The sequence below is a fragment of the Callithrix jacchus genome, chromosome 1 (assembly GCF_049354715.1).
Source record: "Callithrix jacchus isolate 240 chromosome 1, calJac240_pri, whole genome shotgun sequence".
NCBI classification, from domain to species: domain Eukaryota; kingdom Metazoa; phylum Chordata; class Mammalia; order Primates; family Cebidae; genus Callithrix; species Callithrix jacchus.
In genome coordinates, this window is record NC_133502.1 from 106,789,994 (window position 1) to 106,806,772 (window position 16,779).

A 16,779-nucleotide genomic window follows, 5' to 3' on the forward strand; every position below is an offset into this window, starting at 1 on the left:
GACCACTGATAGGAACGTAGTGCTGTTTTTAGACCTTTCCTCAGGACTGGTTTGTCTGCATACTTGTTTCCAAGTGAGAAGAAGACATTTAATTTTAGAGTAGTCCAGCCAGGAAGCTAAGATGCCATTCTTGTAAAACCCCCAGTTTCTTCAGAAAACTTGAGAACTGCCTGAGATTCTGTAGTCCCAAATTGGAGCAGTCTTGGGACATCCCAGATTCTTTAGTTTTCATTTTAGACTCTCTGTCTCTCTCACAAAGACGCACTGTTTTCTCTCACAGACAGGCCCCCGCCACTTAAACGTGCTGTGCGATGTGTCTGGGAAAGGCCCCCTCACTGCCTGTGACTTTGACCTCCGCAGCCTGCAGCCTGACCAGCGGCTAGAAAACCTTCTGCAGCAAGTAAGTGCTGAGGACTTTGAGAAGCAGAATGAGGAGGCCCGGAGGACCAATCGGCAGGCTGAGCTCTTTGCCCTTTACCCAACAGTGGATGAGGTGGGTACCACTGTCTGCATACTGGAGAATCTCAGTGGAGTCTCTGAGAGTCACGTGGATGATTGTGGTGTTTGTTATTACTGTATAGTGGCCCATAATATCAGGGCTCATGTGTATGATTTCTGGGGCCGTGTTTTTCACTCAGGCAAGCCCAGGTGCCATAGCAGAACCAATATTGATTATCGTATAGATGGAATTGTCATAGCACTTTACACAATATATTCACTGACAGCACCTCATTGAATCCCCAAATGTTTCGAGGGTCCATATGTAGTAATCACACCCAGCAAGTCAAACCATTCTATTATTTGAAGGTATGTGTAGCAACGAATCCATTGAGACATATATTACTTAAACTCTGACGTTGTTGATTGCTTTGTTACTTTCTTTTTATGGTCTCTATGAGCAACCAGAGAGACCTGCTTTGAAAACATATCAGGCTAAGATGATCACAGCCCATGCTCCCAGCATGTAGGACTTCAGGATCTTGATTGTTTACTTCTTCATTGACACTGGCCTACAACAATAGGATAATGTAGACTTTGCCTGTGATCACTGCCTGGGGTACTTTGGATGAAATGAGGGATGACCCTTATTTAAGCCTTGTGTCTGTTTGAACTCCTCATACTTTATGGGAGGCACTCAGTTTCCCCTCTGCATGTGAGGTTATCTACCCTTCTGGGTCTTGCCAGAACAGATTACCACTATATCTCTGCTGTCCAAATTTTATTAAAGGTTCAGTTGCAAGAAACAAGATTTGGGGAAACTTTGCATAGAAGATATTCTATCCATCCATGCCTCTAAATAATTGAAATTCGATCCTTGGAATAAGCAAGACCATCAGAGAGCCTGATGCCCCCACCCTTCAGGATTGTGTTAGCTAACCTGCCCTTCAGTGAACTCACCACTGTCAGCAAGGAGGACAGTAAAGGAAACAGCAGTCATGAGATAGCATATCATGTCCACATGGAAATAGTGTTGTTCACATTGACCTACTCACCATCTAGCACCTTCCTCTTTGAGGATCTAAAGGGCAATTCAAGTCTTCAGAGAAGAAGGGTACTTCTGCTGAGATAATATGCACACTTAGAGATTGTGTTCATTTTGTGGCTATCTTAAATTCTTTACTTAGAGCAAATTTCTGTCCACCTTCACCAAATGGGGCAGCTTACTGATTGGTGTCCTGAATTTATATCTTCCAGCTTCCTTTTCTTTTCTTATCCTAAGCACCTTGGTTTCCTCATCTATTTTTATTTGATTTGCAGTTTTCATCAGCAGTTTCAAATGCTCTTCTGAATGAGGCACATTATAAAAATAAATCATCTCACTTATATATGGAATCTTAAAAAAGTAGGTTTCATAGAAACAGAGTAGAAAAGTGGTTACCAGGGGCAGCGGAGAGAGGGAGAAGATGTTGCTCAAAGTCTGCAAAGTCTCAGACTGGAGGACTATGTTTTCGTGACCTGTTGCACTGTATAGTGACCAGAGTTAATAATAAGGTATCGTTTATTTCAAAACTGCTTTCAAAAAAGGTTTTTAATGTTCTTATCACACACACACAAAAGATAAGTTGGTGAGGTGATAGATATATTAATTAGCTTGATTTAATGTTTCTACAATGTATACATAGATCAAAACATTATTTAAACTTTGTGCAATGTATATACTGATCAAAACATTACACTGTACCCCATAAATGTACACAATTACTATTTGTCAATTAAAAACTAAATTAATAAAGTATGAGTAATGTGAGCAGTATCATCACCTCTATTATTAGAAAGCAAGAATTAGGTTAAAGAGCTTTTTCAAGATTCAACAGATAAATTAAATTATAAAATGGGGCCCTGACCCATTAACTCCAAAACTCATGTTTGCTTGTTTATGTATCTACATACCTATGACTACCTTGTATGTTAGCACACATAACTGAAATACAAAGATTATATTTTTAAATATCATGTAACTTTTCAGTTTCCATCAACATTAAGACTTTTTACCAGATTTGTAAAGATATATTAAATCAGACTGATTTGGCCTTTACTTTCCTCCCTCTTCCTCTCAGTTCTTTGATGGAGATGCCAGCATGTAATAGAGGGACCCAAAGTGGATGCCAGAAGAGAGAGAACAATTAAAGGATGCAGAGCATATGTCCAGTGAGACATTTGCTTGTCAGTGTCTCCCTGGTGGTACTGGATGGGAGAATGTCCCATCTGAATTGATCGAAAGAATGAAACATAGCCTGGTTTGAGAGGAACTTTGTTTTATGATCTTTGAAACAATGCAGACACTCTGTTGGGACTGAAAGTTATGATCTAGCAGCAGGCCTAATGGGCCCTGCTTTTATTGAGTAGAGAGAAGTGCTTTGTAATTTAGTGTACCAGTTATTTTTTAATTGGCATGTCTAAAATGCTTGAGAGCCTCTATACCAGCTATTTAATATTTTGAAGCTTGTACTTACAATTTGTACTTTCTCCTAAGAAAGTTCTGTGGAAGAAAGGTAAATTTCTACCTACTCTGAAATGATTACAAATACTGGTTTTTTAAATGATACAATCAGATTTTTAAATATTATCCTTACTTCATTTCCCTGTAAGGAAAGTTAGAAGAGAGGTAAACTAGTATATCCAGGTTATGGCTGAGTCTACAGGAGAAGCAAAAGTTGGACTTAACCACCAAGGTTCCATAAGGCAAGTTGTTTCCCTAATTCATTCTAATTCTATCAAAGGCATTCTATGTCAATCACTGAGAAAGATTCCACTAATACTTTAAATCATGGAAAAGTTTGCTGAGGCTCTTGGTTACAAATGACAGAACCCAACTAAAACCAACTGAGAAAAAAAGGTGGGATGAGTACTTCTTGGCTCACCTAAGGAAATCACAGCTGGCAAATGTGGAGTTGACCTCCAGATCTTCTGGGACGGTAACTGAAAGAATATCGTCTCTCTTGTACTGTCTCTTTCTCTCTCATTATATCTTTCATCCCCTTTATTTATGTGTGTCTTTAGGATGGTGAAAGCAAGAGGTATTCTAACGTTTCGCATTTCCACTTTGCGCCTTCTTGGGAATTAGTTCCCATTTCAGTTAGCTGTAAAGACTGAAGAAGTTTATATAGATTAGAAGAGACGTAGGAAATACATCATCCAAATACCGTATGTGGGATTTGCTTGGATCTTGATTTAACAAAATAACAGTAAAAACAAATTGAGACAGTCAGGGAAATTTGAAACTGACAAAAATTATTTAGTGCCAATAAGAAATTGTTATTAATTTTTAGGCATAATAATGATATTGCTATATGTTTGTAAACGTCTTTATCTTTTAAAGATATGTACTGAAATATTAATATATTTATATGGTCTCTGGGAAGTTGCTTCTAAATAACCCAGTATTGAGAGAGAAAGGTAGGGTAAATGGGTAAATAGATGAAAGCAGAACACCCATGAGTTGAACTTGTGGAAGCCGGGTGATGGGTGAATAGTGGTTCGTTGCTTTACTCTCTCTACTTTTGCGTATGTTTAAAATTTTCCAAATGAAAATCTTTTTTTAAAAGGATTTCAAATATTATCATCTAGAGCAAAGGCAGTCCTAGAAATCCATGAGTGTCTCTACCTTGAGGTTGTTTTCCAGTTAGGGAGACCCTCCCTTTAGATAGGTCTGTTCCAATCCAGACTGCTCCAAGGGAGTCTAGCTTGGGGTATGCACCAGAACAGTGTCTCCTCTGAAATAAACTCAGCCATTCCACCCAGCAGCATGGCCAACTGCAACCACAAGGAATGGGGACCACGGGGAGAGGCTGCAGTAATGATGAGCTTACCACATGGATCATTCCACCAAAGTGGGTACATATTTACCAGGAAGGTGACTTTGCTGCTATTTGGAAGAATGTTAGGCTTGCCAGGGGGTATTCAGTGGAAATCTCCCAGGAAAAGACAGTGAGACAGGACCCTGTTCTTTGGCCCCTTACGATTAGCAGAGCACTCACCAGTGTTTGTAAAGCATACTGCAAGAGTGAGAATTAGTGTTTTCAAGGATTTGCACTGCTTATTTTTGCATACATGAATAAAATTAAGATAGAATGATAGTTCAGAGGCAGATGTTAAAGTTGCAGTAGGGACTTGACATTCTCTTTAAGTCTTTAGGTTCTGTGAGGTAAAATAAACAAGCAGAGCTCTTAATTTGTCATTACTAAGTTTCATATACCTAGCACTTCAGCAAGTTCTAACGGCATAAGCCTGTCTAGAACTTGTCAATTCAACCCCAATCTCTATCACCTGTTTAAGAAAACGGTGAACTGAGAAAATGACTCTGTGTTATAGGAGCGATGGTTTACAGCCTTAAGTGAACCATTCTGACTCAGATTTCAAATCTGAAAGTCACATATTTACTAGTAAAGTCCTTGACAGGAGAAATATTCTGAATGTGTAATTAGAGTGGGCAAAAAACACACAAAAACTTCAACAATAGCTATAAGATTTTGCAATGCCATCTGGTGGATGTTACTAAGCCATATCCATGTTCACATTTCCTTCCTTCCTCCTTCAGTCTCTTTGTCTTAAATGCTTGGTTTCTAAAAGGAGAAAATGTTTGCTGTAAATCCTGGCTTTGAAGGTTGGGGGTTGGAAGACAGACTTTCTTATAAGAGGCAGAGTGTTAGAAATAAAGCAAATATAAGTGAACTTGAGCCATGGAAGGCAACCTTCCCTTCCCTGGGTTAACTCTAACTGGAACTCCTCACAGAATTTACTAATAATTTCCTTATGATGTGATTAATAATAGGAGGATGCTGTGGAAATACGTCCGGTACCAGAATGTCCCAAGGAACATCTGGGCAACAGAATATTGGTCAAGTTGCTGACCTTAAAGTAAGTATCAACCAACACATCACCACTACTTTGAGATTGATCTTGTCTTTTAGATACAAATGTTGTCTTTATCATCAGAGCCTGAATCAGAGAGGAGCTCCCAAAATGCTTTTAACACTGGGCAGCTGTGGAGTAGTAGAAAGGGCACCATTTGAGTCTATTCCTGGATTTTTTTTTCTACCAACCTTCTAACAGCCATTCTTCTACAATACAGAAAGCAAACACAAGTGTCTACTAAAGTTAGACATGTAAGGTATTGAGTGAAATGACCTGTGTTAAGAAAAATAACACATCAGTGGTGTGCTGGGGTCAACTCGACTAACTCATGACAGCTGACAGTGCACATCTCTTCCTAACCCTGTGTTCAGTGAAGTCACGTTGGTAACTTTAAATTGGCCATGGTAAAAGTATTTGCAATGTAGAAATCAGCCAATGCTACAAAAGTGCACCACCCTCAGCACCCAGAAGTTGTTTATTAAACATTTACCAGTATGCCACTGTTGAAACACAATGATAAATCAACTAGAACTCAGTCTTAGTGCCAGGGGACAATAGGGAGTGGTGGGGACTGTAGTAAACCATGTTAAAGGGGCACTCACTACTAGCAACAGCCAATTCTTGCCATCTGAATAAACAGGCCCATTTTTGTAAACTGTTTATTTTTTTCAAGAGAAGCTGGAAACCCAGATTTTTCTGCATAGTATACTGACTCCCTAAGTATTTTCTCATTCCCTTTATCAACATCATACAATTAAAACAAAACACAGCTACAATCTGGTTTCAGATTGTGGGCCAATTATTTGCCACATCTAGTTTAAAGCAGTTACGTCCATGTGTTTTGATTGTATACTTTGACAGTAAAAAAAAAAGTCCTCTATATACATATATTAATTTTGTACTTTCACATTAAAATATCTACATTATAAAATATACAATTGAGAAATTTTAAAGGATGAACTAGATAAATCTAAATAAATTCTAGTATTTTCTTCTTGCACTGCAGTAGATTGCCTTGTGTCCTCCCAAAGTGCTTCCGTGTCTCTCTTCCTCTCTGCAGACTGTTACTTTCAAGAATTAGTTCTTCCTCTTCAAATCCACAGATGAAAACTTGAAAGTTGTACGCAGTCTACCTAAGCAAAACTACAGAAGGGTAACTTTTCTTTATATAGTATTAGAAGGGTCACCCATCTCTCCAAGTCAACTCAAGGGTCCCTTCAGCAGCCCCTGGTTTGCAGTGAGAAGGCGTGTGAATTCTGGACGTAAGGCTGAGTTTCAGCCCTGGGAACTTCCCAGGGATTTTGAGTTCTTACATATAAATGAAGTTGATAGACCTTATGGTCTCCAGGTTCCTACCTACCACAAACTTCTATGATTCTAACGCACAGCCTCTCCCAAGTTCTTCGGCCTCAGAATACAAGCCAGCAAGTCTGTCCGCCCAGTGATGAGTGGTCTCTTGATGTTATCGTCTCCTCCGCCTGGCCACTTCTACAAGAAGGGCTTCAGGGCCTTTTGTATAGAGAAATGAGCAGCCCATAAACCAGCTGAGTATCAAGTAAGGCACAGAAAAGCTAGCTCAAGCCCTTGCAAGCCAACCTGGAAGTGAAAGCTTCCTCACCTGTCTGGTCGGCAGGAGGACCGAGTGGAAGTGGCTGTTCCCCTCTGCATTGTTTAGGAAGCCTTCTCTATTGTTTGAGGCAGCCATCTGCCCCCCACAGGATGCATCATCAGGCTACTTTTAGATGCAGTGACTATGTCATTTGATATGGCAGGAATTCTCCCCTATGGTGCTCATCGCCAAGCTTTCTAGACCTCTCCAATGAATAGAGGCAGCTGTTCTCACAGGTGGGAAAACATGGCCACTAAGAAAATGTGTGTTATTTTTTTTTTTTTAAGTTGATAGAGGCCAAGTGCAGTGACTTACACCTGTAATCCCAACACTTTGGGAGGCCAAAGTAGGAGGATCACTTGAGGCCGGGAGTTTGAGACCAGCCTGGGCAATATAGCCAGAACCCCATCTACAAAAATTAACAGATGTGGTGAGGCACCTTTAGTCCCTAGCTACAATGGGAGGCTGAGGTGGGAGGATCACTTGAGGCCAGGAGTTCAAGGCTATTATGCCACTGTACTCCAGCCTGAGTGACAGAGTGACATCCTGTCTCTAAAATTAAAAAAAGAGGAGTCACTTGAATATCTCTTAATGAAAATTGTCAAGTGCAGTTTCTAGTAATATCCCCTAACTGCTAAAGCAGAAACGAAGTGGAATTGACATATTCACCAGGTGCACTTGGCCAGCTCAAGTGTTTTAAATGGTATCCATGCTAACCTATACCCGCAAGAGAAAAGATGGACGAAAGAGATAGCCCCAGGAATAACCACTTAGAGTAAACTAGACAAAAGAAAAGAAACAAATTCTTATAGGTAAGCCTAAAATGTGACAGTATGAATACTAAAAATACAAGGGTAATATTGATGGCTGATGTTTTCCCATTGACATTGATATGCAGGATACTATTTATAAACTACAGATTTGGCCAGGCATCGTGGCTTACGCCTGTAATCCAAGCACTTTGGAGGCCAAGGTGGGAGGATCACCCGAGGTCGGGAGTTCAAGACCAACCTGACCAACATGGTGAAACCCCATCTTTAAAAAAAAAAAAAATTTAAAAACTACAGATTTTAGCTGCTGAGGAATTTGTTTAAAGTCATGGACATCTGTAACTGTCTCTGTATTGCTTTTCAAAAATATATAAACCCTCAAAGATACAGAAAGAATTAGGCTCCTGCCAATTCTGTGTTTGTAACCAGAAAAAAAAGAGAATGGTAACACAGTATTTTTCTGTTTTGTATTTTAAGTGGAGAAAGATTTTTAAAATTTAATACCATCTTATAAAAAGTAACCTCAGCTCTTAGGAGTCTTCTTGATGGTGAAACTTTAATGTACAGAAAGTTTACCCAGGGAGTTTATTTTAAATGCGGATTTTAGAGGACCTCCCATAACCATCTTTCTCAAGAGATTCTGGTTGAATAGGTGTCAGGTGGATCAAGAAACCTGTAGGCTGGCAAACTCCTTTTGCTTCAGAATGCTAGTTTTGGGAACTACACTTGAAGAACCAACACTCATAGAAAAAGCCCAGGTTCTGTGATCAGAGATAGCTGGCTCAAAACCTGACTGTGCCCATTCCTAACTTTGTGGACTTTGGCAAGTTCCTTAATTCCTGGAAACGTTGGTGTCCTGGTGTGTTAAATGCAGATAATATCTGCATTATACTGTAGTTGTGTAAAGAGGCTAATGTGTGCAAAGCACTTATTACAGCACAATTTTAAGTCTTTAATAAATGTCAATTCTCTTTTTCTTTCTCTGAACCACAGAGGACTTACTACTCAGTACCTACCTAAGTATATCATAACAATATTTAGGCCCTTTGTGTAGTAGGGAGGACACAATTAAATATAGGTTGGCCATTCTAGGCAGCAGCCGGTGAGCCCGGGCACAAGAAAGCCCCGAATTGGCCTGGTGTGGTGGCTCACACCTGTAATCCCGGTACTTTGGGAGGCCGAGGCAAGTGAATCACCTGAGGTCAGGAGTTCAAGACCAGCCTGGACAACATAGTGAGACCCCCATCTCTACTAAAAATACAAAAATTGGCCAGGCGTGGTGGCATGTGCCTATAATCCCAGCTTTTGGGGAGGCTAAGGCAGGAGAATTGCTTGAACCCCAGTGAGCTGAGATTACACCATTGTTCTCCATCCTGGGTGAAAGAGTGAAACTCCATCTCACCAAAAAAAAAAAAAAAAAAAAAGAAAAAAGAAAAGAAAGCCTCCAGTTAATGTGTAATTACCTAATAATAGAAATAATAATCATAGAAATCCTCAGCACTGGGCTTTCAGGTGGTAAAATGTACATCACATAAAATCTACCATCTTAACCGTTTTTAAGGTACGGTTCAGTGGTGAGTACATTCACATTGTTCTGCAACCATCACCGCCATCCACCTCCAGGAATTCTTCTCTTCCCAAACTGACACTCTGTACCCATTAAACAGTAACTCCTCATGCTCCCTACTCCCCAGTACCTGGCAACTACCATTCTACTTTCCACCTCTATGAATTTGACTTCTCTAGGTGCTTCATATAAGGGGAATCATAAAGTCTTTTTTTGACTGGCTTCTTTTACTTACCATTGTGTCCTCAAGTTCATCTATATTTTAGCATGTATCAGAATCTCCCTCCTTTTTATGGATAAGTAATATTCCATTGTATGTGCTTAGCACATTTTGCTTTGGCCTCATATGTGTATCTGTCCGTGGACACTTGGGTGACTTCCACCTATTGGCTATTATGAAGAGTGCTGCTACTCAGCATTGTTTTTAAGGTACATTCACATACATCATCTTACATGGTCCTCACAACAGCCTGGAAAATAGACAAGCAAGAATCCTTTCCTTATTTTGCAGACAAATAAATGGAATTCAGAAAGGCAGGTAACCTGATTAGGATCACAGAAGTAGCAGGGCGTCGAAGAGGAACAGAGTTTAGGTCTCTGCCTGGGTGCCCTGGGAGTCTGCCATGATTCCATATTGCCTCATTTCTAAAGGTGCCATTTTAGCAAATAACCCTTTTGTCCATGTTCATACTCTGTCCAAACATTCTTCTAAAAAGTCCTCTTTTGAGACAAAGCTATCCATGACATCCTCTTGCACATAGCTGGAGACACAACATAGCCTTACGGACATGACGTCTGATTAATGGTGGACTGGGACCCTTTTCCTGGTGCTCTCAGCAGGTAACATCCAAGGCCATGGGATGTCAAGCTGAGAAACTTGGAAGACATTCAACAGTGTTCCATGTGCACCTATAATGTCCACCAGGATACTAAAGGTGGATAATGCAGCAGGATTATGCTTTGAGATTCACCATTCCAAGAGGAATTGGCAATTAGGGTCAATATGAGGGCTTCTCTTTCTAGCTCTCATGGGGCCCAGGCACCTCAGTGCTCAATCCACTGCCTGACCTCAATTCAGCAGCTCCCCAGTAATGGAGTTAGGAAGGGCCAGGCATTCATTCCCATCAAAACCTAGTATCCTTCTGATTGTCACACTATCAGTCTAAGAAAAAGCAATCGAACTTTTCTTTTGTTGCCATGTGCAAAGTCCCATTCCTTAGAATTGAATAATATAGAGCCTATTCTTTAACATTTTTTGTTGTTGTTTCAATGGCTTTGGGTACAAGTGGTTTTTGGCTACATGGATGAATGTATGGTGGTGAAGTCTGAGATTTTAGTGCACCCATCACCCAAGTAATGTACATTGTACCCAATATGTCGTCACCCTCTATTCTCCCCATTCTGAGTCTCCAAGGTTCATTATACTACTCCGTTTGCCTTTGAGTACTCATAGCTTAGTTCCCGCTAACATATGGCACTTGGTTTTCCATTCCTGAGTTACCTCGTAAGTAACTACACGGGAGGCTGAGGCAGGAGAATTGCTTGAACATGGGAGGCAGAGGTTGCAGTGAGCCAAGATCACACCACTGCACTCCAGCCTGGGCAACAAGAGCAAGACTCTATCTCACACACAAAAAAAGCAGCACTTTTCACAATAGCCAAAAGGTGGAAGTTACTCAAGTGTCCACAAACAGATGCAAATATGAGGCCAAAGCAAAATGTGCTACATACACTTACACAGTTCCTAAGTGAAGTAATTCAGGGAAGCCAAATGCTGCAGTTAGTGGGAACTAAGCTATGAGTATGCAGAAGCAATCAGAGTTCCACTCAGCTCCACCTGAGTTCCTGAAAAAGACATTATTTCATTCCTTTTTATGGCTAAGTAGTATTCCTTAGTGTATAATTACCACATTTTCTTTATTTACTCAGTGGTTGATGGGCAATTAGGTTGGTTCCGTATCTTTGCCATTGTGAAAACAGATACTGTCCTAACAATAAAATGTAAAATATGAACAAGTTCATTACCTCAGACAGAAAGTCTACCCTCGGAAAACACAGTCGTTACAATGATAAGAAGATGGATCAGACTAACTATCCATTCAGCCCACTTTCTCTTGCAGTGCTACCAATAAGCAATTTTTCGGAGACATCCCAAAAATATCCAGCATGCTTTTGTAATGTCCACTATGATCTCAAATGATTAGGAGTATTTCACAAACCTGCCATATTTCTCCATCAATATCCCATTGTGATTCTCATATACTTGGAGTTTTCCAAATATTTCTGGAAACTGCTCACATTTTTAACCAGTTTATCTATCCAGGCATTTTCAGAAAATTCAAAATTATCTAAGTTAAAGCCACATAGATTTTCCTCTCTTTCTATGATAGGTTCGAGATCGAAATTGAGCCTCTGTTTGCCAGCATTGCCCTCTATGATGTTAAAGAAAGGAAAAAGGTAAGAAAGCAAAGGAAAATCCATCCGCAAGGCACATATGCTGTTCATGATTCTTTGGGTATATGTTTCTAAATCTTCTCTGCAGCAAGAACCTATCAGATTTGAAAGCAAATGATCTTTGATGGGTCCAGTTCTGTTGCTTTTGCGATTTTTCAAGCAGTGGTCTGAGAACATAATTTATGATCTTTGAAGGACTTTTGGGGAAAGGCTCCTGGAGGTGCTGGCCTGGCTGGAATAGAGAAAGAATGAAATAGCGCATGGGGTTATATAGAAAACAAACCCATTTAAATACATTTTTAACAAGCTGGGATGTGAATGTAAAGCTTCCTCAGCTTGAGAGTTCTAATGTGAAATAGGCTCATCATGACTGAAGGGCATCTGACATGGTAAAGGTCTTAATTTGTCACAGAGCAGAGACCTCACCAACTGTAATGCGTTTTTAATGAAAACAGTGACCAGGACTTCTCTGTGCATGTTTAATGTTTAGTCATTTTCTAAGTCCTAGAAGAGGACAGCCATAGCAAATCCCAAAATAGAAGATGGACACTGCTGCCCTTCTTCACCCATAATCATTCTGTATTTAAGGAAACATGTATCTCCTGTATAAATATTAATGATCACTGAGATGTGTGTAGTTAGGATAGGTTAACTGCTGAAACAAGCAGAACCCCAAATTCAGTGATTTAAAGCAGTAGTTCTCAAACTTGAGCATACATCAGAATCCCCTGAAGGACTTGTTAAAACACACTTTGCTGGGGCCCACCCACAGAGTTTTTGATGCAGTATGTCCAGGTGGGACCTGAGAATTTGCATTTCTAACAGTCTCCGGGTGATGCTGAAGCTGCTGGTCAGGGGACCACATTTTGAAAACCACTGGCTTATAAACAAGAATTTGCTCTCTTTGTTTCTTTAACCATCCAGGGTGGGAGGAGGGACCCCTCTGTTCCACCCAGTCATTCAGAAACGCAGGCTGGCAGTGGCTCCTCCATCTTCAATATGTGCTCTCCCCAAATCACTCTTGTTACTGCCATTGCTCCCCGTGAAGAAGAGAAAAGAAGGATGGAGGAGGCCTGGAAGTTTGACACATTGCTTCTGCTCAGAATTCACTGGAGAGAATTCAGTCACATGATCACCCTTCATTGCAAAGGAGGCTGGTAAATGTAGTCTCTGCCTGGACAACCACTCCCCACTAAAATTCTCTTGGTGATGAAGGGGAGAAGCGAAACATACGTGGCTCTTAAGTAATACTACACCAAGAGAGCCAGGAGCACTGCTCACATCATGTGCTTTCTCAGAATCTTCACTAAGATTCACTGCCTACAATATTAAGAGCAAACTCTAGCTTCCAATCTGGGCTTTCTTCATGATGGCAGTCCTGTGCTTTCTTTCCATTCATAGCCTATGCAGAGTCAAGCTGGACCACTGTCTGTTAATTAAGCTTCCCCCAAGCGTTCAAGCCTCTGTGCTGTACTCTCTCCATGGTACATCGTCACCCTCCTCCCCTGCCTATCAGAATCTTCGAAGGCCCATCCATCTCCAGTACTGCTTGCATAAAAAGTTGTCCCTGTCACCCAACTGCAAAAGGCCTGTCACTCTCTGGAACTGCCACGGTGCTGCTTTGTATCCATGTGGTGAATTGTATTTTGTTTTTACTGTAGTTACATGTTTGCCTTTTCCATCACTTTTATTTATTTATTTTTTTGAGCCCGGGTCTCACTCTGTTGCCCAAGCTGGCATGCACTGGGGCGACCTTGGCTTACTGCAATCTCCACCTCCCAGATTTAAGCAATCCTCCCACTTCAGCCTCCCAAGTAGTGGGGACCACGGGCACGTGTCACCATGCTGGCTAGTTTTTGTATTTTTTATAAAGGTAGGATTTCACCATGTTGGCCAGTCCAGCCTCAAACTCATGAGCTCAAGTGATGTGCCTGCCTTGGCCTCTCAAAGTGCTGGGATTGCAGGTGTAAAACACCACACCCGGTCCTTCCCTCGTTCTTAATTTTGAACTAATTAAGGGCAGAGGTCCTGCTCTTCTGTATTGAAGTAACTAGCACATCACTGATACTCAGGAAATACTGGTGGCTTAATAAACATTTAAATGTTTCTAGGAATATCTCTCAAATGACTCCAAAATACCTAGACCTTGTGACAAAACACTCATCAGATGTATCTAGTAACCACTTTCCTAAACCACGTTTATGATTATTACACGTATTCCTTCAGCAATATTTATCTGTGCTGTTTTTACTCCTTTTTAACATGTTTAAACCGTGAATACAATAGGTCTAACTTTTATTTCACTTTGTTGCTCATTTACAGATCTCAGAAAATTTTCACTGTGACCTGAACTCTGACCAGTTCAAAGGATTTCTGCGAGCTCACACGCCTTCGGTGGCCGCATCAAGTCAGGCAAGATCTGCAGTTTTCTCGGTCACCTACCCGTCCTCGGACATCTACCTGGTGGTCAAGGTAGTTCAGCACAATCTGATTTGTCAAATCTGATGTTTTCATTGCTGCATTATTCCCTGCTCAGGTTTGAGGTACACAAAACTTCAGAATGTGTCCACATATCCTCTGAGACTGGCTTTGTTTCCTTCTCAACTTACCCCTTTTCCCTTCTAAGTAAACTGTTTCAGATACTAGAAAGACTAGGTTTTGGAGTCATACAGACCTAAGTTTGAGTCCTGCCTTTACAGCCTAGTAACTAAATGGCATTAACAATGTCGTGGTCTTTTTGAGATCGAGTTCCCTTATCTGTGAAGTGGAGGTAATCACACTGATGTCAGTGGATAGTCATGACTACAGAATGAAACTTGGCGCACCTGGGCACTCTTCCTCCTAAGGAGAGTTCCCTCAGTGACCTGGTACAGAGAGGCTGCTGTGGAGAAAGGAACAAAATCTCTGTGCTAGAGTTTCCTAACTATGTTCACGTTGCTCTAGACATGCATAGTTAAGTGTTCCCAAGTCCAGGCTCTTATGATTTGAAGTGTGGGCTATGGTTTTCAAATTTCACCCTCCTTTTTTTTAAACCATGTCACAGACTGTCTCTAATGAGAGTGGAAATCTATGGGGCAATTATAAGTAGAAAAGCCTTTTATTCTAGACTATACTCTTTGCTGTTGTAAGAAAACCAGATTCTTTCTCTATACACCAAAATGACTGGTTAGAAGTTAACAAACATCAGATATTTTACCTACCTTAGGCCAAATAATTGGTCTTGTTGACTCTTTTTTTTTTTTTTTTTTTGAGATGGAATTTCGCTCTCACCACCCAGGCTGGAGTACAGTGGCACGATCTCAGCTCACTGCAGCCTCCACTTCCCGGGTTCAAACGATTCTCCTGCCTCATCCTCCCAAGTATCTGGGACTACAGGCATGCACTACCCACACAAGGCTACTTTCTGTATTTTTAGTAGAGATGGGGTTTCACCGTGTTGGTCAGGCTGGTCTTGAACTCCTGACCTCAGGTGATTTGCCCTCCTTGGCCTCCCAAAGTGGTGGGATTACAGGCGTGAGCCTTTGCATCTTGCCGTCTTATTGACTCTTTATGCCAAAATTGTAAAAGAAAACAAAACACCACAAGGTGTCTGATTTCACGGGCACCCAGCCTCCTAGGTCTGGAACACTGTCTGGTTGGTATAGCGTTTTATGTCTGTAGTCTCAGCCACCTCCCCATGATCTCATGGTAGTAGCGTATGGATGCCAAGGCATTCAGGTAGCTTAGCGGTCACTTCGCAGATGGCAAATGTCTTTTCATTCTAGCTTCTTTGACACGATTTAACAGATTATGTGAGGTTACTGTAGCTTGAGGGGAACTTATTTAAGTTCATAAAATGTATAGTTAAAATTATATTGCTGAAAAGACACTCCTATTGTTGTCGAACTTAAATCTGTCTCCTTTTTGTTGCAATGTTATTTAGACATACAGGAAAATTAGCTTAAAGCTCACTACGGTAGCCCTGTAGGTAAATTCACAATTCTCTGTCAGCCTCGGAAACTGAAGAAGCCAATGCTGGTTCTATAGAGCCAAATTTTATCTCAAACTCTGCTTCCCAGTGGATGACTTCCTCTTGATTAATCCATCATATTCTGCCAAATAACAGTGGTTACCCATTGGTTACTGTCATTTACTAAATATGTTCCAAAATTTTCAAATGTGTAAATGTGTTCATTTGACGTAACAAACATACTGAAGTGCTTGGATAGACAAGAAATTGAAGTCTGTTCAGCAAGAGGGTCCCTGGTTTGCTTTCTGTTTGTTTTTCTTTACCGCAATGCCATCACTGTTGCTTCTTTTTCTTTAACTGTGTAGTAAATGCTGTTATACTGTTTAGCACACCCAGGCAGACATCATTTGATAAGAAGGGCTTCTTTCTTTTTTGTTTATATTCCCAAGCCAAACATCGGGGTCTTTACTGTATTTTAGATAGCATCATCTGGTTCAGGCGTTGCATATAATATTGCTTTAAGGGATTATTTCAGCTTAAAGGTTTAGTTCAAGATTTTGTGAAATTAAAAAGGATTTGTTTTACAATCAAGGAAAGAAGAGTGAAAATAGGAGTGAATTGGAAAGTTTTCAAAAATTGTTCAACAATAGGTATGCCAAATGTTAACCCTACCCCTTCCGAATACAGCAGAAAGTAGCCTCTTCCCTGAAGAAAAGTTTTTGGTTATTCTGATAGGCTTCTTTGCCCTACTTTCCATGGTTATGAGGAGTCATGCATTTCATTACACACTTTCACATCCATCCTGAAGGACCAAACAGTAGGTTCTCATGTCAGCCTGCAGCTCCTTCTCATACCTGGAGTTCCCCTTGCCCACTGCAGCTAGGGGAGTCGTATCTGCTGTTCTGGTCAAATCTAACTTCTCCTGCTTACTGTGTGTTCCATGATACATACTACTAGTGCATGAAGCTGTGGCATTTTCCTGCCTTGCTTCTAAGAAGTTCTTAATCTCTGTTCAAAATTTATCCTAAAGACCACATTTTTAATCCATTCATGTCATAGAAAACTTAGCTTCCAA

The 16,779-nt window shown here is 40.7% G+C and overlaps 1 protein-coding gene across 7 annotated transcripts in view; it reads left to right on the forward strand.

The window, feature by feature from the left end:
- Positions 1 to 16,779, forward strand: part of DOCK8 (dedicator of cytokinesis 8) — a 251,124-nt gene that overhangs the window by 95,212 nt on the left and 139,133 nt on the right. For all 7 annotated transcript variants that reach the window (XM_078367972.1, XM_078367967.1, XM_035275978.3 and 4 more), the window contains 4 exons: positions 281 to 493; positions 5,273 to 5,358; positions 11,692 to 11,758; positions 14,078 to 14,227. In XM_078367972.1, coding sequence (XP_078224098.1) covers positions 281 to 493; positions 5,273 to 5,358; positions 11,692 to 11,758; positions 14,078 to 14,227 — 516 coding nt within the window. The remainder of the gene's footprint in view (positions 1 to 280; positions 494 to 5,272; positions 5,359 to 11,691; positions 11,759 to 14,077; positions 14,228 to 16,779) is intronic.